This window comes from Oryx dammah, unplaced genomic scaffold (assembly GCF_014754425.2).
Source record: "Oryx dammah isolate SB20612 unplaced genomic scaffold, SCBI_Odam_1.1 HiC_scaffold_28, whole genome shotgun sequence".
Lineage (NCBI taxonomy): Eukaryota > Metazoa > Chordata > Mammalia > Artiodactyla > Bovidae > Oryx > Oryx dammah.
The window spans coordinates 14,536,338-14,564,209 of record NW_024070212.1 but is presented as its reverse complement, the minus strand read 5'-3'; the positions used below and the strand labels follow the sequence as shown (position 1 = coordinate 14,564,209).

At 36.8% G+C, this 27,872-nt stretch overlaps 2 protein-coding genes across 7 annotated transcripts in view; one reads left to right on the top strand and one right to left on the bottom strand.

The window, feature by feature from the left end:
• ASH1L (ASH1 like histone lysine methyltransferase) overlaps window positions 1-27,872 on the bottom strand; it is a 208,062-nt gene that overhangs the window by 179,356 nt on the left and 834 nt on the right. For 4 of the 5 annotated variants that reach the window (XM_040230325.1, XM_040230324.1, XM_040230328.1 and 1 more), the window contains one exon: window positions 764-1,284. In XM_040230325.1, the coding sequence (XP_040086259.1) occupies window positions 764-1,183 (420 nt within the window). In that variant the 5' untranslated portion in view covers window positions 1,184-1,284. Of the gene's footprint in view, window positions 1-763; window positions 1,285-15,051; window positions 27,823-27,872 lie in introns of those variants that run through there. The other variant, XM_040230327.1, reaches the window with a different exon arrangement.
• Window positions 27,796-27,872, top strand: part of DAP3 (death associated protein 3) — a 38,112-nt gene continuing 38,035 nt past the window's right edge. Inside the window, exon 1 of one of the 2 annotated variants that reach the window (XM_040230400.1) lies at window positions 27,796-27,840. The gene's annotated coding sequence lies outside the window, so the exon portion shown is untranslated. The remainder of the gene's footprint in view (window positions 27,841-27,872) is intronic. The other variant, XR_005719300.1, reaches the window with a different exon arrangement.

Below are 27,872 nucleotides of genomic sequence, written 5' to 3'. Positions count from 1 at the left end.
GTTGGAAGAATAAGCACCTACTCATTACCAACAATTTTGTGAGTATATAGATAGCTTTCCTCAGGAACCAAAAACTATATTCTGCTACAAACAATATAAGTAGGATATGAACTACTTAAATATTAAAAATAAGTACATATTGTGGGTGCAATCTTTTTAGTAAAAAATCTCATTATTAGCACTGTTTTTAAAAATACTATAGAAAGATTACTAAAGACAATCATCTTGAAGCCCTTTAAAAATCAGCTGTGCAAAACAAGCTCTAACATTGTTTCAAATAAAAAGGTCCAGATTAAAAACTTTTTGAATTCATCTTTAGAAAATTCTTGAGGTCAGCAAGAATAGAACCTTCCTGAAAGGTAGGGGGTATAATCATTTAACATCTTTGAGTGTCAGTTTCTTCTCTGTTATTAACAATTTGTCTATCATGATATTGTTAGTAAGTATGAAGGCAAGATTCAACTCTAGGTTTTCTAACTAAAAATTCAATATTCCTTCCACTTGGCCATGTAGGAGCAGCAATCTGGATACACCCCATTTAAAATATTTGCCATAATTTTACAAATTCAAATACATGCATAGTTATACTACCACCCGCCTCTCTTACAAGCCTCAGAATCTGTTTGAGGCTCCCAAAATAGACTATTTAGAAATAACATAAAGATTAAAATAAAAATTCCTGAAATATGTACATAGGTTCAATAAAAATTAGCATTAGTCCAAATAGTGTTAATGATCATATATTGTCAGGACTTCTACTTACCCGTTTTGAAGGGCAGTGTTCATTCTTTTCATCTGTCATCTTCCCACTTTTAAGTGCTTTCCTTGGGTGCTTGATAGTTGTTTTTATGGCAGGTCGACATACATAGTTCTCCAAGTTCTTTGGAGGTTTTTTAGTTCTCTTAGCCTGAAGGCCAATTTTCAATTTTAAATTTCCTTCTGTAAAGTTTGTTTCTTTCACTGAAAACTGTTGCTGTGCATCAGTCAAACCATTATCTTTCCCTCCTTCAATGTTTCTTTCCCGATTCCACTTGCGAAGGTCGTCTTCTTCCTTTGTGTTGTTCTCTAGCTCTACTTCTCTCTTGCTGACCAGTGTGCCCGTACTGATGGCAGAGGGACTCTTTCTTGAAAATCCTTCGGAATCAGAACCCAATCCTAACATAGCAGTATTTCTAGGGTCCATCACAAGTGTATGTTATTGCCAAGGAATCTTTTGAAAATTTTATAGAATTGAGTTCCATAAAAAACAGGGTTCTCCAAAACTTGCAACCAGCATCTCTTTCTCTGCAGGATAGACCATAACAAAAATTTATCAGAACAGAGGCAATTATTGATTAACACAAGAAATGGGTATAGAGAGGAGATAAGAACGTTAGGAAGAACCCAAAATTACAGTTTAAATAGATCAAAATGCAGTTGAAAATGGTTAAATTCCCTTAGTTACAAATAAATTTGTATTTCAGAATACATCTATTATTCTCCAGATATTATAAACAAGCTGCAATGGTATGGTGCAAATCAATGTTTAAGAACCACTGTTAAAATCCAACAAGCTTCTGCACCTGACAGTCAAGCAAACACAGTCTAAGATAAAAATAATATGTATTTCAACATTCCTCAGTTTCAAAGGAATATATTTCTCACATTTTAGTTAAAGAAAATCAATTTCATTCAAGGTAAAGAATCATATTTTGGGCTAGTTTCAGCACTCCAATCTTGTTTATTAAGAGGTGGTAGGTTTTCCAGGTTAAGACTCTTGGGCTGGAATTATCTCTAATGCTGGTTTAAGATTCAACTCTGAATCCATATACTCATGAATTCATTCCTTAAAAAAATATTTCTAAACAACCGTCATGTGCCAGGCACTGGGCAACACCCTGGAAATTAACAGTACTGAACAAAACAAATCCAGTTCCTAAATTTATAAGCATTATACCTAGTGAGAAAGACAAACATTAAATAGCTATATAAATTATTTAGAACAATTGCTATTAAAATTCTAAACACCAAAAGTATATTTTCAAAAGTTTTCCCAATAGCAAATAGTCAATTGTCACAATTCAATCTCCCAAATCCATAAAATATTTTAAAACCAGAATGCAAGAAAACAAAAAACCCAGAATGTAGATTTATTGTTTTATAATAGCTGGTACACCTTACCAGAGAATCTGAATAATCTACACAAGGCAAACCCTTTTCATAAAAAAAAGATTCTCAAGAAACCATATTACTATACAATCTAATGACTATTGAATATAAAACCAAAGTAATTCACTAATCTTGAGGACTGACTAGTTTTTCTTTCAAGCATATATCTGAATATATGATCCAAGACTTGCATCTGGGGGAAAAAAAGAACATCCTATCCCTAAGAAGGGGCTCCCCTGGTGGCTCAGATGGTAAAAAATCAACCTGCAATGAGGGAGACCTGGGTTCATTCCCTGGTGTGGGAAGATCCCCTGGAGAAGGCAACGGCTACCCACTCCAGTGTTCTATCCTGGAGAATTCCATGGACAGAGGAGCCTAGCAGGCTACAGTCCATGGGGTCACAAGGAGTCAGACATGAGTGAGTGACTTTCACTTCACATCCCTTAGAAAGCTCTACTTAAGAAGTAGAATGGGCTCCCCAAGTGGCACTAGTGGTAAAGAACCTGCCTGCCAACGCAGGAAAGTAAGAGACCCAGGCTAGATCCCAGGGTTCGGAAGATCCCCAGGAGGAGGGCATGGCAACCCATTCCAGTATTCTTGCCTGGAAAATCCCATCAATAGCGGAGCCTGGCGGGCTACAGTCCAAAGGGTCGTGAAGAGTTGGACACGACTGAAGCGATTTAGCACATGAAGTAGAACATTTTATAGTTTAAACTATGTGCCTTAAGACTTTTCTTTCCAATGAGATTGTAGGACTTTCAAAGCAAATATCATATGATATAACTTTTAAAACCCATACAAAACTGTAAACAAAATGCATAGCCCAATGACTGGGCTATCATAGCAAGGCTCAACAGAAGGGGCCAGCAATTTTATTAGTAGGACTTAGCAGCAGCAGTAGCAGCATTTTAAGTAGTTACTCAACAAATAATGGCAACTGACTGAAGTGTGTTCCTATTCTATTCATCCACACAAACAGCTGAAAGAGTGATTTTCAAGTCATTTACATATGACAATTCTTGCTATCTACCATTTCATATATTAACACTTCACAATGGCATTCAAGGCTCTTCATAATTTGGCTCTAACTATTCAAACTTGTCCATCCCTACTTCCTAAAACACACCCTCTATGATTTAGTCAATTCTGCTTTTTGTTTTTTTACTGTCCCTAACAAATTGTGTTCATTTCTCTTTAGTGTCATGTGCTTTCTATTTTTTCCATGATGTGTTCAGTTCAATTCAGTTGCTCAGTCGTGTCCAACTCTTTGCGACCCCATGGACCGCAACACGCCAGGCCTTCCTATCCATCACCAACTCCCGGAGTTCACGCAAACTCATCTCCATTGAGTTGGTGATGCCATCCAAGCATCTCATCCTCTGTCGTCCCCTTCTCTTCCTGCCTTCAATCTTTCCCAGCACCAGGGTCTTTTCAAATGAGTAGACTCTTCGCATGAGGTGGCCAAAATATTGGAGTCTCAGCTTCAGCATCAGTCCTTCCAATGAACACCCAGGACTGATCTCCTTTAGGATGGACTGGTTGGATCTCCTTGCAGTCCAAGGGACTCTCAAGAGTCTTCTCCAACACCACAGTGCAAAAGCATCAATTCTTCGGTGGTTACCTTTCCTTATAGTTCAACTCTCACATTCATACATGACTACTGGAAAAACCATAGCCTTGATGAGACAGACCTTTGTTGGCAAAGTGTCTCTGATTTTTAATATGTTGTATAGATTGGTCGTAACTTTCCTTCCAAGGAGTAAGCATCTTTTAATTTCATCCATCTGCAGTGATTCTGGAGACCAAAAACATAGTCAGCCACTGTTTCCCCATCTATTTCCCATGAAGTGATGGGACCAGATGCCATGATCTTAGTTTTCTGAATGTTGAGCTTTAAGCCAACTTTTTCATTCTCCTCTTTCACTTTCATTAAGAGGCTCTTTAGTTCTTCTTCACTTTCTGCCATAAGGGTGGTGTCATCTGCATATCTGAAGTTACTGATATTTCTCCCAGCAATCTGATTACGGCTTGTGCTTCATCTAGCCCAGCATTTCTCATGATGTACCCGCATATGAGTTAAAAAAGTTGGGTGACAATATACAGCCTTGACATACTCCTTTTCCTATTTGGAACCAGTCTGTTGTTCCATGTCCAGTTCTAACTGTTGCTTCCTGACCTGCATACAGATTTTTCAAGAGGCAGGTCAGGTGGTCTGGCATTTCCATCTCTATCAGAATTTTCCACAGTTTATTGTAATCCACACAGTCAAAGGCTTTGGCATAGTCAATAAAGCATAAGTAGATATTTTTTAGGAACTCTCTTGCTTTTAAGATGATCCAGCATGTGTTGGAAATTTGATCTCTGGTTCCTCTGCCTTTGCTGAAACCAGCCTGAACATCTGGAAATTCACGGTTCACATACTGTTGAAGCCTGGCTTCGAGAATTTCGAGCATTACTTTACTAGCGTGTGAGATGAATGCAATTGTGCAGTAGTTTGAGCACTCTTTGGCATTGCCTTTCTTTGGGATTGGAATGAAAACTGACCTTTTCCAGTCCTGTGGCCACTGCTGAGTTTTCCAAATTTGCTGGCATATTGAGAGCAGCCTTTCACAGCATCATCTTTTAGGATTCGAAATAGCTCAACTGGAATTCCATCACCTCCACTAGCTTTGCTCGTAGTGATGCTTCCTAAGGCCCACTTGACTTCACATTCTAGGATGTCTGGCTCTAGGTGAGTGATCACACCATCATGATTATCTGGGTCGTGAAGATCTTTTTTGTATAGTTCTTCTGTGTATTCTTGCCATCTCCTCTTAACATCTGTGTTAATGATGTGTTCACATTCTGAAATTCAAAACTCTGAAAAAATTAAAAGTTTTTTCATAATACTCTAAATGACAAAATGTGACCTGACCTGATCTGAATCCATTTTGGTCTTAATTACCACAATTTCTGTGAAGAGGCATATACTTTAATGCAGAATTATTAAAGTGTGTGATTAAGGAGTCCTTGTTGCCAGTTCTTCCTTTTCTCACTTAATTCTAAACAATGGAGTGCCCCAGGGTATGCCTTTTCCTTTTCTATTTACATTCACTTCCTAAATCACCAGATTCAGTCTACAGAATTTGGTGGCAGTGGTTTAGTCAGTTAAGTCATGCCTGACTCTTGCCATCTGATGGACTGTAGCCTGCCAGGTTCCTCTGTCCATGGAATTCTCCAGGCAAGAATACTGGAGTTGGTTGCCATTCCCTTCTCCAGGGGATCTTCCTGACTCAGGGATTGAATCCGTGTCTCCTGTGTTGTAGAGGGATTCTTTATCATTGAGGGACCAGGGAAACCCAGTCTTTTGAATTTAAATTCCATCTAACATGGATGATTCAAAAATTTCTATCTCCAGATAGAGACCAGCTGAGACTTCTCCTGGAACTCTAAATGCGTATTATCTAAATGCTACTTGACACACTGACTATATAATTAATAATTAGGCACTTCAAGCTTAACATGTCCAAAGTCAATTTGCCTTTTCTGAGCCCCTCAAATCTGTTCTTCCCACAGGCTTACTCATCTCAATAAATGCAACTCCAACCAGAAATATTAAGACCAAAGAATTTTAATCACCTGTGATTCCTTCCTTTTTTAAATGCCCCATATGTCCACCTGTTCAGAAAAGCCTACTTTACTTTCAAAATCCCTGGAGAAGGAAATGGCAACACACTTCAGTATTCTTGCCTGGAGAAACCCCATGGACAGAGGAGCCTGGCAGGCTACAGTCCACGGGGTTGCAAGAGTCGGACACAACTTAGTGACTAAACCACCACCACCTTCAAAATATATGCAGAACCTATTTCTCACTAATTCGACAGCTACGTATCAAATCCAACTGATAATATCTGACCTGAACTATTCAATAACATCCTAACTGGCTCCTTGCTTCAGACTTTGTATCTCTTTAGAGCCTTTTCAACAGCATGGTAATCCCTTTAAAGGCTGTCACTCAAAAACCCTTTCAATCTCACTCTAAGAAAAGCTCAAGTCCTCACAATGGTCTAAATGCCCTACAACCTCTCTACTTCTCTTCCTCTACTCCCTCTTCTCCTACCAGTTTTCCTGCTTAATTCCAAGAAGGTGGGGACACAAGTATTCTTCTGTTTTTCAAACACAAAATACTTTTACCTCAGGGTCTTTGCACTTAATTCTGCTTGACAAGAACACCCTTTCCCCAGATCACTGCATGATTTGCACTGTCATTTCTATTATGTCTTTGCCTATAAAACAGAAAACACCCAGCCCACATCTTCTCAACACTCCATCCTGTTTTATTTCTCCTGAGCTTTTCTCACCATCTGGTGTACAATATATTTATTTATTGTCTACACCCTTCAATTGGAATGTAAAGTCCACATGGAAATGGATTTTTGTCCGTTTAGTTCAATGGAGTATTCCAGCAGCAACAACAGTACCTGGCACATAGGTAGTGTTCAACAAATATTTCAATTAATTCCATGCCTTATGTGGGTTACAGCTTATTGGCTTCAACTTGTTCCTTTTCTAGTCTTTTCCCTCCTCTTTCTTTCTTGTTTCTTAAATTCTAATGCCAATCCAGGGTTTCGTGTTACTAATGGTGAACTGATGGGCCTGCCAAATATCTTACTGGTTAGTTATAAAAAGAAATTCTTTTAGGAATAAAAACAAATCATAAGTTATTCAAAAACAACTGCTTTTACACTCACTACTCAAAAGTATACACATTTTAAAATTTCTCAACATTTCAAAATTTTCATAATGAAAGAATACCAGAAGTTTTAATGTACATTTACAAATCTAAAGTAGAATTTCTGTATTTCTTCCAAAAAGTCAAAGCATTTTTTACCAGCACTTATTTCCAAAACATTCCAGAGAAGAGTTTGGAGAACATGACTCTCTTCATTTTAAAAACGGAAAAAACTGCAACCAAGTGACACAAATTATTAACAGAACATCAATAAATGGAAAAGAAATTTAATTTGAAAATATTGACCACTACCCTAGAAATATATGTAAGAATAGAGAATTATTATGTTTCCTTAACTTCATCAAGGAGGAAAAAAGAAAATCCAATGGGCATATTTTGTGAATCCATTTAGGAAGCCTGGAAAATCATGACTGGCAAACTCCACATACCAAATTTAAGTGTGTCTAGTAAAAACAAACCCAAGTTCTGAAGATACTTCACAACAAAGAATGCTTTTTATCTGCTAAACGTAAACTGCTTGAAAAGCAGTCCCTACAACAGCTGCCAGAATGTTGTTTTTGAACTTTTAAAACACTCTTCTTTGTGAATGATATTCTTTCAGCTTTTGGAAAGATGTATCTATACAACCTAGGTTTTCCATCTCAGGGCAAGGATTCCATATTGTTACACAATTTATTTTGGTTCTTACTATAATATATTCAATTTAAAACACAGTTTCAAGGAGAAACTCAGAACTAAGAATACTAGAATGTCTTCATTCATGCTCAAAGAGGCAAATTCAACATTCATCTAATATGCAATGTTGGGGTTTATATTTTCACACCATTGAAACAATCCAAAGAAGTCTAGCCCAAATTCTAGAGGAAACATTAAATATATGCATGAAGTCCCTTTTCCCAGATCATTTTATCTGTGAACAAAGTTTTTAGAAAATTATTAATTACAAGTGACCCTTGAACAAGAGTTTGAACAGGTCTACTGGCATCACTGACTCGATGGACGTGAGTCTGAGTAAACTCCGGGAGCTGGCGATGGACAGGGAGGCCTGGCGTGCTGCAATTCATGGGGTCGCAAAGAGTCAGACACAACTGAGCGACTGAACCAAATCAAACCAAAGCATGTTTTGAGAATCATGACATCTACAGTAGATAGTCATAAGTAATACAAATGTGGTCCTTGGTGTCATGAAACTTAAATTTTAGAGGTGAAGACCGATGAATGACTAATCATATAAATGTATTTAACCTCTAATGAACGTGAAAGTACTACTATTTAAGGTAGTATATCAAGGAAACTTGGAAGGATGGGAAATACATCTTAGAAAAACACGTAACTATAAACTGAGACCCAGTATGAGCAGGGATTAGCCAGGCAAAATATGGAGGTGAAAATAATCCAAAAATAGGGGAATGGTGTGTGTAAAAACTCCCTGATACTGTAAAGGTAAACCAAAGGGAGAATAGTACAAAACGAAAATGGAAAGATAAGTAAAAATAGCTTGCAGAAGGCCTTATTAGTCTGCGTGAAAGATATGGAATGCAAAGAAAGGCTCTGAGTAGGGAGTAACAAGATACAATTTAATTTTAAGAAAACGCCTCTGGTTGCTATGGAAGAATAATTAGAAAGACAGCAAGAGTTGACTGAAATAACAATCATAAAATTGACATATTAAGGCAGTAGCACTGGAAGTTTTTTAAAAATTGATGAATTAAGAGATATTTTAGAGGTATAACTGATGATTTGTCAATAAGGAGGAAGAGAAGAGGGAAAGAAAATATGAAGACTTGAGCAACTAGAGAATTCTATGGTGGTATACCATTTAGACATTCCTTCAACAAATATTTACTAAGTGCTCATTATGTAACAAAAACTTGTATAGCATTGAAAAAAAACCCACAAAAATCCTGCCCTCATGGGGCTAACATTCTATAAACTGTTTGCCAGGATGAGAAACATGAGATCAAGAGTTCAGTAGTAAATATCTTAAATCTTAGATGCCTGTGAAACATTTACACAGAAAGATCAAGCAGACAGATAAAAATACGTACACGATATATACAGTGGTAGTGGTTTAGTCACTAAGTCATGTCCAACTCTTGTGACCCTTTGGACTGTAGCCAGCCAGGCTCCTCTGTCCATGGGATTTCCCAGGCAAGAATACTGGAGTGGATTGCCATTTCCTTCTCCAGGGGATCTTCCTGACCCAGGGATCCAACCACAGTCTCCTGTATTACAGGCAGACTCTTTACAAAGTGAGCCATTAGGGAAGCTACTATGATAATATATGAATATAAAGTAAAAGGCATTTTCTGAGTTTTTGTTTTAACTTGGTAAGAAAAGTAATTTATCTTATTAACTTTCCTTAATACGTAAAAACAATATTTTTTTTCCTTTTTAGATATGTACACATTTATAATCACCACACTGCATACTAAACAATGTTTGTAGATTTTTAGCTTAAAATAAGTAAAATCTTGCTTGACTCATCTATAATAAATTTTCATGTTCCTCTGTGGTCTTTACTAAACACAGTTAAGAGAGTGTAATCATTATTTTATATCTCAACATTCAAAACCAGATATAAATTAACTATATGAGGCTTTTACAAATTTATAGTTCATTATGCATTTTGTCTTGGGTCTCATGCTCTTAAAAATTCTTATAGATGATCGTAATATTTCTTAGAATATATGTTAGCTAAGTAATCACAGTACCACCAGAAACGTGGAGATCATCCTTGACTCCTCAATCTAACAACTAAAACTTGTGAAAACCATATAAATAATTTTTGATTACATATACTTCTAATTCCACTGCCACTGACTTGTCAAAAAAAAGAATTCTGACCCCAAATATAATATTGGCTTTCTAACTTCTTTGTATACTCATCTTGCTCTCCATCAGTCTTTTTCCCAAGATACAATCAGAAAGATGGTTTCTAAAAATAACCTAATTATGTCATTTCTCAGCTTAAAATCTTTTAAGTTTTCATGTTGACCTTTGGATATATAAGTCTCTAACCCTAAACATAATTTAGATTCTCAGTACGGTATAGCATTTCAGGACACAACTGGATCCGGAATGCACAGGCTCGGATCCCAGGTTCTGGGAGATTAATCTTGGGCAAGGCACTCCATGCCTTGTTGTCTCATCTGTGAACAGAAACCATTTTTGGGGTTCAATGAACTAGTCCATGAGAAGTACTGACAAAAAGTACTTCACACACACACGCACACACACACGCACACGTGCGCGCGCACACACACACACACACACGCGCGCGTTTACTTTTTTGTTATTATCTTCCTCTACCTAACTCTAGCCACATCATTTCTCATTCTTCTGTGAGCAGAGCAGGAGCAAATAAAAGCAGTCATACAGAAACAGTTCTAAGTGTTCTAAGAACTTTTCAGTTTCCCAAATGTCTCTCTCTTCCTCCCCCCAGAAGGACACATAGTTCTCTCTGCCTAGAACTCTCTTCCATTCCCTTCTAGGTTGACTACCACTCATCCTTTCCATCTCAGCTTAAAGTTCAGTTCATCAGGCAGACACTTCCTAACCCCCTAGACCAGGGGAGATCTCCCTTTTAGAGGTTCATATAGCAGACTGTAAGTCCTGAGGCAACTTATACTAGTAAGCTACATGCTTAATACCCATATTCTACATGAGACCATTTGCTTCATAATAATAAGAATCCTGTCTGCCTTATCACTGCTTTATCCTTAGTAAAGTGCCTGGACCATAAAAGATATTCAATAAATACCTAGTGAATGAATAAGCAAACGTGCATATTACTATATTTTAATCATGCATACAGAGAATAGATAAAACGAAAATCAAAATACTAAAGAACTGGTATTTTAATTGTCTTTAGACACTATTCAATCTTCTCACACTGTTTTAACAACTAAAATTAAGCACTATGTATATTACCAGTAAAAGCATAAGCAGTGTCCTAATTGGTTTAAGATATTTTACATTAAACCACTGAATCACAAACGTTACATAAATCACTGAAATCACAAAGAGCTAAAATATCTTCATGAAGATACCAACAAAATTTGAACTGTGTTCCTAAATGATTTACACAACATAAACTACAAAGCTGGACAAATTAAGCTTTTTTACTCAACTACAAAACAACCCTTCATTTAAAAGATAGGGACAATCACCAACAATTCCTAACACTGTACTATTCAGCAATAAATCTAGCTATTTTTATATTTATATACTGTACATATTTCTTAAATTCCAAGATGCTACTGATTCTAAGAGGTTTCACGAGTCAATGACCACATTTCCAGGGGAAAATTTTTTATAAACTACTACCACATTAAAAGTAATTATCAGCTGTGTTATTTCCTAATTTCAGAAACATTAAACGGGGAGGAAAGAATGTCTCTTATGACCAAAGAAACACTATGTTATACCAACAAATTATCACAGAAATTTAGAACAGGAAAGTGAAATAGCAGACATAAATTATAATTAGTAAGCCACAAAAGTAAAATACACACAGAAAGAATTCCCAAAGCTAATCCTGAGGAAAAAAATTATACTCATCAACTGTCTGTCAGGAAGATAATCTAATCAAAGCTTACTTTAGTTCTTCCTAATAAAGTTAACAAAGATCAAATATATATAACTTCTGTTTTTGAGAAATGAGGGATGGGTCCATGATTGCAAGGAATGTGCAGGAACAGTGACCTCTATCCCTAGGGAATTCTAGAATGGCAACAGGAGGGAAGTACAAGTTAAGATCAGAAAGATTTGCTCATTAACGAATTATTACACTTTGACCAGGATTAAAGGCTGTCAATTCAGGGCCAATCCACTTGGTTATACACTAAACAAGAGTCACTTCCAAGAGGGCACCATTTAGTTTGTAAATATCTTACATTTGTTTTTCATAAAACTTTTCTGTGGAAAAATTGGAGTTGGAATGTAAAATGGTGCAGCTGCTTTGGAAAATAGTCTGGCAGTTACTCAAAAGGCTAAACAGAGTTACCACATAACCTTGCAACTTCACTCTTAGGTGTGTGTGTATGTATGTGTGTGTGTATACCCAAGAGAAATGAAAATATTTATCTACACAAAAGCTTGTACACAACTGTTTACAGCAACATTATCCATACAATGAAATGTTATTCATCTAAAAACCAGCATACAGTCATCCCTCAGTATAGGCAGGGGATTGGCTTCAAAACCCCCTCAGATACCAAGTTCCAAACATACTGATGCCCTTTATATAAAATGGCAAAGTATTTTCATATAACCTACATGCATTTAAATTACCTCTAAATTGCTTCTCATTCCTTACACAAAGTAAATGCTACATAAATAGTTGTAAATATATCATGAATGCCGTGTAAATAGTTGCATGCAGAAAATTCAAATTCTGCTTTTTGGAACTTTCTGGAATTTTTTCCACCCATTTTCAATCCACAGTTAGTTGAATGCGAGGATGTGAAACCCAAGGATACTGAAGACCAGATGTACTGATACCTGCTATAACATAGATGGACTTTGAAAACACTATGTTAAATGAAGGAAGCCAGCAACAGAAAACACTGTAACATTCCGTTCGTATGAAATGTCCAAAAACAGCAAATCCATACAGAAAGAAGGCAGATGAGTGGGCTGACAGCCCTGGTAATTAGGGCTAAATAATTAGTGGCCTGACAGCCCTGGTAATTAGGGTAAAAGGGGAATACCTGCACTGGAAAGTGACTGCTAGTGGGTACCAAGATGAATGTTCTTAGATAGATAGTGGAGATGGGTGTAGAACTCTGTGAGTATACTAAAATCACTGAATTGTATGTTTCAAATTAGTGAATTGGACAGTATGTCAATAAAGCTATTTAACATTTTTCTGGCAGATCAAAATAAAGGGTCTTGTGGAAGGGATTCCCTTCCTACTTTGCATAAGAACAGAATACACTAGTGGCCATCCTGTAAAAACTTAAAAATATATATTTATAGGCTCATATAGAACATTTATTTTTTGGTTGCACTGGATCTTAGTTGCAGCACACAGGATCTTCAATTTTTGTTGCAGCATGTAGGTTCTTTAGTTGTGACCTGTGCAATCTAATTCCTTGACCAGTGATCGAATCTGGGCCCCCTGCATTGGGAGTGTGGGGTCTTAGCCACTGGACCACCAGAGATGTCCCTGTAAAAAATCTTTCCAAGTTAACATTTCAATATAGCAAGAAGCTAACTTTGACATACGTTTGCTGCATGTTGACTTAATTAGCTATCCATTTGGAGAAAACAAAGATCCATTCTTCACTTTAAACACAAGAATAATTTCCTCATATATTTAAAAGCTATATATAAAAATAAAAGCACTTGAAGAGTATCTGTGACTATTTCTGTAGCCTATGGTTGAGAAACCTTAAAGCAAATCAGGAAACTAGAAACCACAATGGAAAATACAGACAGATTTGATTATATAAAACATATACCTGTAACATAAGATGTAAATAAAATCAAAGACAAACAGTAAGTTGGGAGAAGATATAATAAATATGAAAAAGGATTAATATTTCTAACACAGTTATTTCTATAAACTAGAACAAAAGAAAAGATATACAGGAGATATGCATACATAATTGACATCAAAAGATGACCTGCCTCATTGGTAGTCAGGCAGATGTGATCTAAAGCAAGGTATTTTTCACTCATTACTTTGGTTGACATTTAAGACTGATATCAACCAATACTGGCAAGGTGGGAAAGGGACACTAGTGGCCACCATCATTTTGGAAAGTAGTATTTTCTATCATAGAAAAACAAAAGCACTAATGAAAGGCTATTACAGCAGTCTTGATGTGCCACACACAGAAAGTTAAATATATATACATATACACAAATATACAGCCATATATGCTATTTTTAAGTAAAAATGCAGGCATGATCTCATATTTGTAAAGGGTAGGAAAAAATACATATTTGTATGCACACAGAAATAAATATGAATGGATGATTATACACCAATTGATAGCACTGGTTACCTTTAGCGGAAAAGATTTGGAAGTAAACAGGGAAAAAAATTACTTATAAATATTTTTTCCTTGACCTATTACAGAGTTTATTAGTTTTATAACTAAGCACAAATCCAACAAAAACGTATTTTAAAAAAATGTTAAATATACTGAAATATACATAGCTCCATATACAGTATTCTTGCCTGGAAAAACTTATGGACAGAGAAGCCTGGCAGGCTACAGTCCACAGGGCTGCCAAGAGTCGGACACAACTTGGCGACTAAACCACCACCATCACTGCCACATGCACACAACTCTCAAGTCTTGTTCATATATACACAAAATCGAGAACTCTAACCCAACAGCTTTTGGATGTACTTTCTAGCTCTATTATCTTAATACTGACTAGCTATCTTCTTTTTTGGCTCTGCCACAAGGCATGTGAGATACTAGTTCCCAACCATGGACTAAATCTGCACCCCGTGCACTGGAAGCACAGAGTCTTAACCACTGGACCTTTAAGGAAATTCCTGAAGTGCTATTTTCTTAATACAATCCTCTCCTTTTTGTTTCCATTCAAGACTACCACCTAGAACACACCTCTTTTATCTTTTATTTTGTCTTATTGTGTTAAGAACACACTATGAGATCTACCAAGTTTTTAAGTGTACACTATTGTTGACTATATGTACAATCAGTACAATAACTCTCTAGAGCTTATTCATCTTGCTTGACTGAAACTTTATGCCTATTTCCTTCTACATGCAACTATATGCTTCTTCAATCTAGATCAGAAAAAGAAAACAAATTGGACTTTACGAAAAATAAGAACTTTTGTTCATTAAGACACCACCAAGAGGGTGAAAACGGAAGCCACACATGGGATGATATTTACAATGCACATATCTGAGAAAGGAATTGCATTCAGAATATATATTAAGAGCAGGACTTCATAAGAGGATGCCCAAATGTCCAACACACACATGAAAAGATGCTCAACCTCACCAGTGAAATGTAAATCAATACCAATGAAATACTATTACCCACCAAAATGGCTAAAATTAAAAAGAATGGCAACACTAAAAATTGGGGAAGATGTCGAGCCTGATAAAGTCATAAAGTCATACAATAAAACTTGGAAAACTGTTTGACTGTATTTACTAAAGATAAAAATATGCTTACCCTGTGGCCCAGCAATTCCACTCCTAGGTATATGCCAAAGAGAAATGAGTGCATACTGTTCACCAAAAGAGGGGAGATGGCCAGGTAAAGCTTCACAGCATCAACTTGAACTTTGTCTCAGAAGTTGGGTAGGTGTTCTCTAAGCAGCCAGGCACTGGGAGGAACATGAAAGTCACGGAGATATAAACGAATTGTGTGTGGGAATGACTGACAGTTCCAAACAGCTGAAGCACAAGGGTAAGAGGCCCAATGAGACACAAAACTAAAGAAGTAGGCAGGATCCTAACAATGCTAGGGTATGTCCTGCCAAGGCACATGGTCAGATTTGGATTCAGAAACTGCATGCATTTCAGAGTGTGTGGGATATAGCTAGGGAACCTAGCTGGAAGCCATCCAGGGTAGGGCACAGATGATTATCACTTTGCTGCCATTTTGCCAATTTTGGACACTTACTTTTCTTAAATCCAGCCTGCCATTCTAACACTGGTATGTTGCTTTAACTAGTCATTCTCCAGAAATTATTGCATTACCAAAATGGTGAAGAGAAAAGGAAGGTAGACAGATAACAGACAGTCTGGCAAAGATTTACTTAAACTACCATCCAACCATGATACCATATGAGTTTATTTCCATTTTTGCATGCAATCCCTATTAAAGAACAGGCAAATAATGCAACTACTGTTACATAACAATTCATAATTAAGATTCTTATCAAACAAAGTATAATGGCTTACAATCAAAATTGCACAAGAACCGCCCCCCCCAAAAAATTACATGCCAAAAATCTTATGGGCATATGTGCACCTTTGGGGAAAGGTTAGAAAGGTTTCATTATGCTCTGAATGGGGTCCATGACCTCTAGCACCACCACCACCAAAAGAGTTATGGTCCTCTGTTTTTAAGGCCAGCTTCTCAGGTAAGGTACAAAATCTGGATGCCCATGAAACTTGGAGGTCGCCACTTTTAATCACCTAGTTCAAAATCTCCGTAAACATAGTTTCTGGATTTGCATGGAATGGACACACCTAGAAATGTCTTTTGAGGCGTATCTGAATCCCAAATCATACTACTTTTAAAAACATCTCAGTTCTACTTAATAAGAATGCTTCTAACTATCTGGAAATTTTTGGTAATGTTTCTTAAGGATGTCATTTATATGAAAGAGAATTGGGTCTCAAATACATACAAATGATGTTTCTGACTTAGGAAAAAGAAATCATACATGATATGGATCCTTAATTCTTAGGTGCTTTCTATAAAACAGCCAACAAGCAATCAAATAAACCCTAGTGAATATATTGTTACTAGGAAAGTTTCCCCTCAATGTTCTGGAATTAATACCTTTTCCTGAACTGACAAAGTCCGACACTAGCAGCCTTTTGGGCATAGTGCCAATTCAACAGATGGGCCCTTCATTTTCCTAATGGTAGAGGTAGAGTGGCAAGTGTGAAGTCATATGCTCAAGCAAGAGAATACGTTTCATGCATTAGCTAAGAGGATTTCTGATAGGTTTTCAAATTATCAACAACAAAATCTATAGACTGTGATTGCTTTTATCACCTGTTATTTCTATTCCTTCCAATTTCTGACACCCCAAGTACATTTAAATAGATCCTTACCCACATCCAGAAAAACCTGCAAAATGCAGTAAGTCAACCTATACAGTATTAAGCCCCTAATAGTTACATAGATGTATTCTAGGATGTCGACTAAGTCCACAGATGAAAAACCAGCTTCTTAAAAGGAAGGTCTAACAATGCCCAATGACAAGTAAATAAGAAATTAGGAGACCGCTTGATCTCACTCTAACTCTGTAAGTTTTCAAAGCTAGAAAGGGGTATCATATTAATGAATAAGTAAGTAGCTTAACATCTTGTGATACTTCATTCATTATTTTATAAACTTGAACTTGTTTGTTTAACCTTACGTTGCCTCTCACAATGGACATCTAGGAAACTAATGACCATTCTGGCCATCTTTTCAGAGTAATCAAGTACAAATAGGCACTCTTGCTCTTAATTTCACATAAAATGAGTGTTCTGAGCTCTGCGACACAAAGAGCTATTTAACAGGTAAAAGAATGGCAATCTGTTTCTCAACCATTTTATTTTTGTCTCTATGTCTTGACTAGTTATTACTTGCTAGGTTTTCTTAGTTAGGAAAGTATTATTCCTAATATTATAATATAAAAATATTCTTTCAACCCTGGCAATTTTACTAAGTGTCAAGAATATGCCACAACTCAGTCCAAGAGCATCTCTTCTCTATTTGCACTTACTATCCAGGTAATCTCAGGAAGTCCCATGGCTGTAAATAAGCATTTCTACACTGATGAACTCCCAAATTTACACTTATCCCAACCTCAAGATTTATATATCCAACTGCCTACTCAATGCATCTCCACCGGAAACATTTAATAGACAACTCAAAGTCAATATATCCAAACCGAACTCTTAACATCTGCACTCCTGTAACTCGCTTCTGCCAGCGTTTCTCGTTTCAGCAAGTGGTATCCAGCTGTTAAGGCCATCTTTGGAGACATTCTTGACTTACTCTCTTACTCAGACCACACATCCAATACAGGTTATCATCACTACTATCTGCAAAGTATATCTTAAACCCATCTTCTTGATCATGCTTTAGGTTCAACTCCAAACCATCTCTTGACTCAGATACCATAACTGCCATATAGCCTGCCACTCTGTTGCATCACTCTTGCCTTTCAAAGTATACTTATTAGATCAAGTCATCTCCCCACTCAAAACCTTTCAATAGCTTCCAATCAAATCCAGAATAAAACCTAAACACTTAGTCAAGTCTTAAAAAACCCTACACTATCTAAGCCCTGGCTACCTCCTTCTCCTTATTTTTTATTCTTCTTCCCCACATTGTTCACTCTGTTCTATCTCATTCCTATCTCTTAAACACACCAAACACACTACTGCCTCAGCACTTATGCCTCAGACAGATTCATGGGGTCCTTCGTATCATTCAGATTTCTGTTCAAACACTATTAGCTCAAAGGACTTCTCTACACTATCGAACATTCACCCTTACCTTCTTTACATTTTTCTTACAATACTTATCACAAAATGCCATAACATCACATCTACTTCTACAATTATCTTACTACTCACTAGAAAGTGAGCACCATGAGGGCGATGATTTTTGACTATCATTCACTGCTGTAACCCCTGGGCTTACGTATGTGCTAAGCTGCTTCAGTCATGTCCAACTCTGTGCAACCCTACAGCCAGCCTCCTCTATCCATGGATTCTCCAGGCAAGGATACTAGAATCGGTGGCTTAATACAGTATTGGCATAAAGTTTAGTCCTCTCTTGGTACCTGCCAGTGGCTGGTTGCAAGACCCCTCACAGATACCAAAACCCAAGGGATACTCAACTCCCTTATATAAAATGGCACAGTATTTGCATATAACCTAAGCATGTTCTCCTCTACACTTTAAAACATCTCTAGATTACTTACAATACATTCACAATACAATGTGAATGCTATATAAGTAGCTATAAATACTACAATATAATTACTATATAAATAGCTGATGGCATGAGGCAAATTCATGTTTGCTTTCTGGAACTTTCTGAAATTTCTCCCCCCCCCCAAATATTGCTGATCTGTGATTGGTTAAAACTGCAGATGCAGACCCTGTGAATACAGAGGGCCAAATGTATACAATCAATACTTGTTAAATGCCTTCTGTTGGAAGGCACTGGAAGCAGAAAGCTGTTTTTTATTTGACTCTGAGCAGAGGACTTGACTAACTGCCCAACAGACTCCCTGTATAAAACATAGGAAACAATAAAGATTCCTCAAGTTAAGACATTTTTTTTCCTAGAATTGATTTGCTCTGGCATAAAATATCACATCCCAAGACATTTCTTCAGAAATCTCTATTCTACCTTAAGAACAAGTTTTGCTTGAACCACGTGTAATATGATGGTAGCAATATGTTACATCAATACTGAAAAATTATGTCCTAGAAAATGAAAAGAAAAATGCCCAAGAACCTTGTTTGTCACTGAATCCTAGTGCCTGGCACATAATAATCACTCAGTGACTACATGTTGGCCTTTTTTCTCAATCAAATGAGGTGGTTTAATAAAACAGATGGGTTCTGCTTTAGAAGACTAAAAAGCTTTAGAAGACTTTTATTCCTAAAAAATAAAAGGAAATACTGATCATCTTTAAAAGGAGAACTGTCATAACTAAAGCCAACACTGTACAAAGACAAGGTTCTCCACCCCAAAATATTCACACAATAATATATATAGAAACAAATCCTTGAAGAAGGTAAGATGAAGCCAAGCAGGAGACTTTCCTGGTGGTCCAGTGGTTAAGACTCCATGCTCCCAACGCAGGGGGCCTTGGTTCCATCCCTGGTCAGGGAACTATCAATAGATCCCACACACCGCAGCTAAAGATTCTGCATGCCGCAACTGGAAAAAACAAAGGATCCCACATGCCACAACTAAAGATCCCGCATGCCACAATGAAGACCGACCATTTCGCATGCCACAACTAAGATACAAGGCAGCCAAATAAATAAAGCCAAACGCAAAAGCCTAGCCTGAAATTAATACAAAAGTAGAGTTCACACGTGAGGAAAATAAGATAAACCAAGAATTAAGAAAAAATATGTATACATGTAAGTTGTTTATATATACACTTTCACAAATGTATTTTTCATATTCTTACCTCCTATAGAAAATACGTATAAGGAAAGTCATTTGTTTCTCTTTTCAGGAAATGAAGAAGAGAAATTAACAGCAAATGTGTTTTTTGCACCTGCTATATGACATAAATCATGCTAAGCATTTACACATATTATCTCATACAATCCTCCAACAACCTTTAGCAGTAAGTATTATTACCATTTTGAGGTCCCCTGGTGGCTCAGGGGTCAAGAATCTAAATGAAATGCAGGAGACGTGGGTTCAATCCCTGGATTGGGAAGATCCCCTGGAGAAGAAAATACCCACTCCAGTATTCTGCCTGGGAACTCCCTTGGACAGAGGAGCCTGGGGGGCTACTGTCCATGGGGTCAAAAAAGAATCAGACACGACTTAGTGACTAAACAACAATTATCATAATTTTACAGTCAAGGAAACCAAAGACCATAATTATTTTGTGAAAAGTTACAAATAAGTTTTTTGTCAGCGCCGCGTGGCTGCAGCATTTTAGTTCCCTGACCAAGGATCCAACCCATGCCGCCTGCACACAGTCTGAACCACTGGACCATAGGGAGATCCCTCAATCTGATTTTAAGAGGCCACAATCTTAATCACTATTTGAGATTTTCAACAAATGAAGGAGAAATATACCAGTGTGGAGACTGGCAGATTTGTTCATTATTATGAAAAGCAATTATTTATTATTTTACTTGGCTGGATACCTGTTATAGACAAGGCTTGATTAACTAACATGCTGGAGCAATGGGATATATGGTAGTAAGTCAAAAAGAGAAAAACCAATCTACATATATATTATAATACATATACAATATACACATATATATTGTTATATACAATATATAATATTGTATATTAATATATATATACAGAATCTAGAAAACTGGTACTGGAACCTATTGACAGGGCAAGAATAGAGGCGCAGACATAAAGAAGAGAATTGTGGACACAGAGGGTGAAAGAAGGGGTGATGAATTGAGACAGTAGTATTAACATATCCACTACCATGTGCAAAGCAGATAGCTAGCAGGAAGCTGCCTTTTAACACAGGGAACTCAGCTTTGTGTTCTCTGATGTCCCAGAGGGGTGGGATGAGGAGGCGGGAGGGAGGTTCAAGAGGGAAGGGATATATGTATACATATGGCTGATTCATGTTCCTAACAGAACATTGTAAAGCAATTATATTCCAATAAAAAAATTCTAACTAAAACAGAATCATTTTCTTGATTTTAATCTTTGTTAAAATTACCTTGAACTATAACAATACACTATTTTCTCTAAGTAGAGTATATTGAACATAGTTTCATCTTTATTTTTTTTATGATCTCTAAGCACAAAGGCCAACCATATATAGTACTGAAGTCACTGGAAATCATAGGAGAATGGTAGAAAGCACTGCTGCTGCTGCTGCTAAGTCGCTTCAGTTGTATCTGACTCTGTGCGACCCCATAGACAGCAGCCCACCAGGCTCCCCCGTCTGTGGGATTCTCCAGGCAAGAATGCTGGAGTGGGTTGCCATTTCCTTCTCCAATGCATGAAAGTGAAAAGTGAAAGTGAAGTTGCTCAGTCATATCCAACTCTTCTCGACCCCATGGACTGCAGCCTACCAGGCTCCTCCATCCACGGGATTTTCCAGGCAAGAGTACTGGAGTTGGGGTGCCACTGCCTTCTCCGGTAGAAAGTACTACACTGATTCAAATTACAGTCTCCTGAACTCATTCTGTTGTTATATTCACTTCATATCCTTGAAGATGATCTTTCTCTACCTAGAATGCTCTCACTATACCCTTCTGAATAACTCATATTTATCCTTTAAAACATGTCTCTTCCCACTGGTCAGAAGCCATCCCTAGCCTTTCTTTTCTCCCCAAAGACTTGAAAATGCTCCGCTCTCTACCTCGGAGAAAGAAATGTATTACATCATATAATATGTTTGTTAACATGATGTTCCTCTTACTAGATTCACAACTCTCTTCAAAGAAAAATCAAACCAAAAAAAAAAAAAATTCCTAGTTTTTTTCCCAACACCTAAGCACAGAAATAGGAATGAAGTACTGGAAAAAATGTTAATTGGCTGAATGAAGAATGAATGAACAGAAAAAATACTACTCAGAAAAAATTAAACTCTGATCTTGTTCTACATTTATTGGACGGTTTTTTCCCCCTTAAACACACACAGAAAAATAAAATTAACTTAAACCTCTAACTAATTTCAGTTTCAAGATGATTCCTCTTCTTTCTTCTTGAGTTTGCATCTTTATATGCTTCTGCATCTAAACTTTAACTTTCCAACCTGTGTTATCATTTAGTTATCAATTGTATACATAGAATCTCTACTTACTTGAAATTCTTATCTCCCTATCTTTGTATCCTCAAATATATATATATAAAACATTGTTCATCAAATAATGATTATACATGATTAATTCACTTCCCCATTTTCTCAAATGTCAGAATTGGCAGCTTTTCTTTCAAAGACAATCTTTTAAGTTTTCTCCATTAAATCCCGTTAGGCTTCACACGTTAGTCCTTAAACTCTAGGGCTTTCATTTTCATCAATGCTGAATTTAAGAAACTTTTATCATAAGGAATGTCTCCATCATATTCTCAATGTCATTTACACCAAGAAGCCATGATATAGCTACTTTATAATCGGACAGCGTCCACTTGTGATCTTAGGACAAATAAAACTGAATGAGAGGAGTGGTTTGGTATCAAGTGTGGAAAAGATAGGGAAAAAAATGTAGAACAAGAAGTGTAAGTCAAAGAGTTATGATTTATCTACTGTAGAATTAGAAGGTAAGTTAACCAAACTTTCATTAATGATGGAATTCACATTCATCTGTCAGCCTTTTCTGGAAAAAAAGGATATACACCTATATTGTACTTAACTAGCAACGGAGAAGGCAATGGCACCCCACTCCAGTACTCTTGCCTAGAGAATCCCAAGGACAGAGGAGCCTGTTGGGCTGCCATCTATGGGGTCGCACAGAGTCGGACACAACTGAAGTGACTTAGCAGCAGCAGCAGCAGCAATCACTTCAAATCTCTATTCTCTGTTTTTTCTTCACAACTCAATAGGAATATTTACCTTCTTTTTCTATCATATTTCTACTCATCATGCTCTGTAGCATGGTTTATTTTTAGCAGTTTAACCAATGACATGTATTTTCAAATGTCCACAAAAGGAATTTCAAAACTCAAAACAAGGTGCATTTCATTCTCTTTAAAAAGCATGTTGATTTTAGACCAATTTCAGCTCCTGTTCAACATCATCAGTATCATCTGATTTCTTTGTGATAACTGGGTCCAGTATTCTTTGGAAGAACTGATACTTTGGCCACCTCATGCGAAGAGTTGACTCATTGGAAAAGATTCTGATGCTGGGAGGGATTGGGGGCAGGAGGAGGAGGGGACAACAGAGGATGGCATCACCGACTTGATGGACATGAGTTTGGGTGAACCCCAGGAGTCGGTGATGGACAGGGAGGCCTGGCGTGCTGCAATTCATGGGGTCGCAAAGAGTCAGACACGACTGAGCGACTGAACTGAACTGAAAAGGATCTAGAAAATGTTTTTAGCAATTTGTAACTATGACTAAAAAAACAATGAAAAAACAGAGACATTACTTCTCACTGTGTGTTTGAAAAAAAAAGCTGATACACTTTTCTAGGAAGCATAGGAACCAATTGCATTTTACAACGCAAACATGTAAAGGCCATTAAGTAAAGTTCTATTCAGTTCATTTCTTCTTATGTTGCAGAGGAATCCCTACTGACAGTATTCGGTATGAAAAGTTTAATTCCAACTATCATCAGACAGTTTATTTTAAAAATTATATAAACCTAACTAAAGGAAAATAATTCCCCATTTAAAAGTGAAAATAATGTATACACTGTATTTATGGATCAAATGATATAATATCTTAAAGATTTGTTTCAAAATAAACAAAGAGAGGATGAAGAGAGGTTAGCTGATAGGGATATAGTGTGATAACTGGGTTTGGATAACTTTTGAAGCTGGGTGTTGAATACATGAGAACTTTGTTATTTACTTCATTGCTCTCCAGGTTAGAAATTTTCCACACTTCAAAAAAGGAACAAAATTAAATGGAAAAAAATATAAACTCTTGTCATCAACTTGCAAATGCCTGAGAGCAAATGATTAAAAACTATGGAAAGCAAAAACAATTAATGCTAAAAATAAAATTTTATATATTCTTCAAACATAAAAGTTAGATGTTCAATGAAGGAACTATAACTCTGAAATAGCAATAAGATTATTAGCTAAATTTCATTACTTTTTGAAGCCATAATTTATTATGTTGTGTCAACATCACACTGCCATCAACACCCCCAATCAGATAGTCACTAAGTTTCTAAAATATGAAATGAGTTATTAACTCAGATAACAAGTCATAAGCATGAAAATCTAACCTTTCCAAATGAAAGAATATAAACCAAATAAATTACAAGTAGTTTAAAGACAGACATTAAGAAAAAAAAAAAAAAAGACTAGACATATAACTTAAAAACTACTTTCATTTCCCTCTCTTATGATAGCCAGGGTTAAGCTAGCTCATGCTTCTGGAAAGGCTGGCACAAAGTAGACATCACAGTGGGTTACAATATAAGGTAATATAAGCAAATATATTATCTTTAAGAGACTCAAATCAACATGCGTAACTGAAAAACCAATATGAAATTATTTATTGGAGACTCACTACCTACACACACGGTAAAACTTTCCCACCATGTGCAGGCAGATTATTTTAGGCAGGACTGAATGTGTCCAAATTCTTTATTCATAAGGCATGGAAGACTTAGAATAAAACCTCAAGTGGTTCTGCTAATACTATAAAGACACAGTACTGAGCAAGACACAGGGAAGTTATGATAGAATACAACCCAAGAACAGGACATGAAAATCACTCTATTCCTGATCCTTAAAGATCCTGTGTATTTTTTGTCATTACTGCAATAATTGTTTTTTTAAATTGTGAAGTATCTCATACATAGAGGAGACTATATACATATGTTATCCATATGCAAAGATATACACACTACACACGCACATATAAATGACATGTTATTTTTTTTTAATGTAGGAACCTACTATCCAAATTAAAAATTAGAGAAAATAAAACTTTTCACAAATTTACATGACTTATTACCCAGAGAACATGACAGTAGAGACAATCAGACCATTTTTCTTAAGATCTTTCCATTATCTTACTGAATCCTGTAATCTGTACCATTAAAACACCTTTCGGAGTTTCTTTTCTTTAAAAAATTCAGTAATTATTTTTAATTTTCAGCACTAGATTCAGCGGTAGTCTTTCAAGTCACCCCAGAGTGTTTTCTAGATACATGTATATCCAAAAATGACATTAAGACCTTTTTATGTAAACCCACCTCAGAAATACATCCAAAACAAGATAAAAAATGCCACCAACATTTGCATCCTTTTCAAGCCAGAGATCCTTCATCTCAAAACATCAAATGATACCAAAACACATTTTTTAAGCTGCAAAGTTGCATACAGAATGTGAAGACTTTGTAACTTCCTAAGAATAACAGCAAAACCTCTCAGGCAACTAAGTCATGAAATCTCAACTTCTAGAAATATGCTTCCTTCCACCTTGCCCTTTTAAAGGCTCCCACTAACATGCAATTCATAACTTCAACTGAATTACAATAGCTTCAACGACAAAGGCCATATATTATTCATCTTTGTGTCCCCTGCATAAAAACAATAACATTTGTTATAACTAAGATAAATTCCAAGAAATGAACTTCAAAACTCCTCAGTCCCAATGCAAAACTGGAAAACAATCAGTTTGAGAATATGAATAATTATGAGAAAGAATAAATCTATAAACATTTGTGTTATATCACATTCTCTGATCACCTAGTTAGAATCATGTTTTAACACTGTAGAAATCAATCTGCAAGGAACAGAAAACAACATAAACAGAATAAAAAAGATCTTAAAGTTCTCCTTACTGTCAGCATGCTCACTGTCAAAAAAATCTTTCATCTTAAACTCATACCAACATCTCCACTCCCAAACAAAACTATTTTTAAAAAAAGACTTTTAAATGAGACTTAAATATAAATTGGCTCTACTTCATTACAATTTAAGTTTCTAAAAACTATGCATAATTTGTGTGATTGTGCTCATGCCCATCATCTTCTACAGTGAGGGTTTTTTCATCACATTCTCAGAAGAATAAGTGGACCCCAAAAAAAACTTCTAAGAACCACTAATCCAGCAAATCAAGAACACTCTATTTTCCAGAGAAATACAGTTAAGTTGCCTTAATTCAAGTATACTTCTCTCATGTTCAGAGAAGGGGATCCTAACTACAAAATTAGTCTTTCGAAGAATTTCTTCAGCACAGCCAAAAAGTTCCAATATTCACAGGCACATATATTGACAATTCCAGATCCCAAAAACAGTTTACTGGGAAATGCCCAAAGAAAATGCAAAAGGCAGCACACTCTACCACAAACTGGGCACCCTATTAGATGCTTAAATACACTTGTATGCTTCCACAGTAAAACATCTGGAAGATCTAAATTCCCTCCAAACTGAGTACATTTTTGAGGAAGGTTTTCGTTCAACTCCACACTGACCTGTCTGCCTCACTCCACTCAACATGTATCACTGTCTCGGTATTTACCACTGTCAAGACAAATGTACCCGAGCTGCTTCAACAGGGTCACCTTGATTATTCTCACCCCAAGGCAGGGACCATTTATTGAGTAGTTACTCAGTAAATATTTGTTGAATGAATGAAAGATCCTTTATCCCTTCAAGTTAAGCCGTCAGCCCCAACCCTGCTTCTATGGTACCAGTTAAATATCCCTCCCTCAAATACACAAACTCAAGTGTTAGAAACGCTCTGCTTCCTCCATAAACAAAAAGTAATATCCTCAAGGAATACCCATCTCTCACAGGCCAACCTGGCAAAGACAACCTATGTTCTGTCTGACACAACTGATCTCTACCAAATACCATTCAATATGCCCCTATCTTTCCAATAAACTCAGATTTGCCTGACAAAGATCTCCTGAGATGTCATGATATGATGACTATACTACTGGACTAGGAGTCAAAAGCATCTATTATAGTCCCAAGTTTGTCACCAATTTAACAAATGACCTTGAAAAAATGATGTCTTTATGCCTCAATTTCCTATTTTGTAAATGGGAGAAAACATTCATCCCACCATTTCCACAGAGATTTATTTATGATTACAAACAAACTGAAAGAGCATTCTGAATATAAAAGCTTTATTCTATTACGAAGTGTTAATACAAACTCAGGTCAACAAAAACTCCATCCATTCTTTATACACTCACAGTACATTGTTCAAGTAAAGATGTTCTGGGCCTTCACATCTGAACAATTCACCCTATTCTGAGCAACAAACTATTCTTAAGAATAGCTGACTATGATAAGTTTCTCCTATTCTGGACCCCACCACTTACATGCTATATTTCCAAAATACTACCATGACTTCTCTTTCCAAGTAAGTATTAAGGCAATCCCAAACCCTAAAATACACAAACACATCAACCAGCAAGGAACATCCCAAGCTTTATTTTAAAAATAAGCTAGTATAAGGGGAACTCCATTACACTTGTAAAAATACAAGCAAACTCTTCCGGAACACTTTCCTTCCTTGTATACTCACACAAACACAGCCGCTATACACCAACAGACCATCTGTCTTCTAGACCAAAAACATGTCTTTCAATGCCCAAAGCCACGAGTAACATTTATTAAACTTGCGGAACTGAGATCATTCGGTCGTCCCCTACATACAGTTCAGCATGTCAGAGACACCACAGATCTGGCCGTACGGAAAATCTTCCCTCCTGCCACTTTTATCCCTTAAACGAAACCAACAGGACTATGGGGGATGCTCCAATCCTTCCTGCACAAGACACAAACTAACCTGTCAGGGGCACAGCCGACTCCGCCTCCACTCGCTCACTTTCCCGCCCCCTCCCCCGGCAGGAGCCCGCCTGTCAGGGACACCCCTGCACCCCCTCCAGGAGGGACTTCCCGGTAAGCGCAGGATCCCCGGCCCTCCCCTCCCC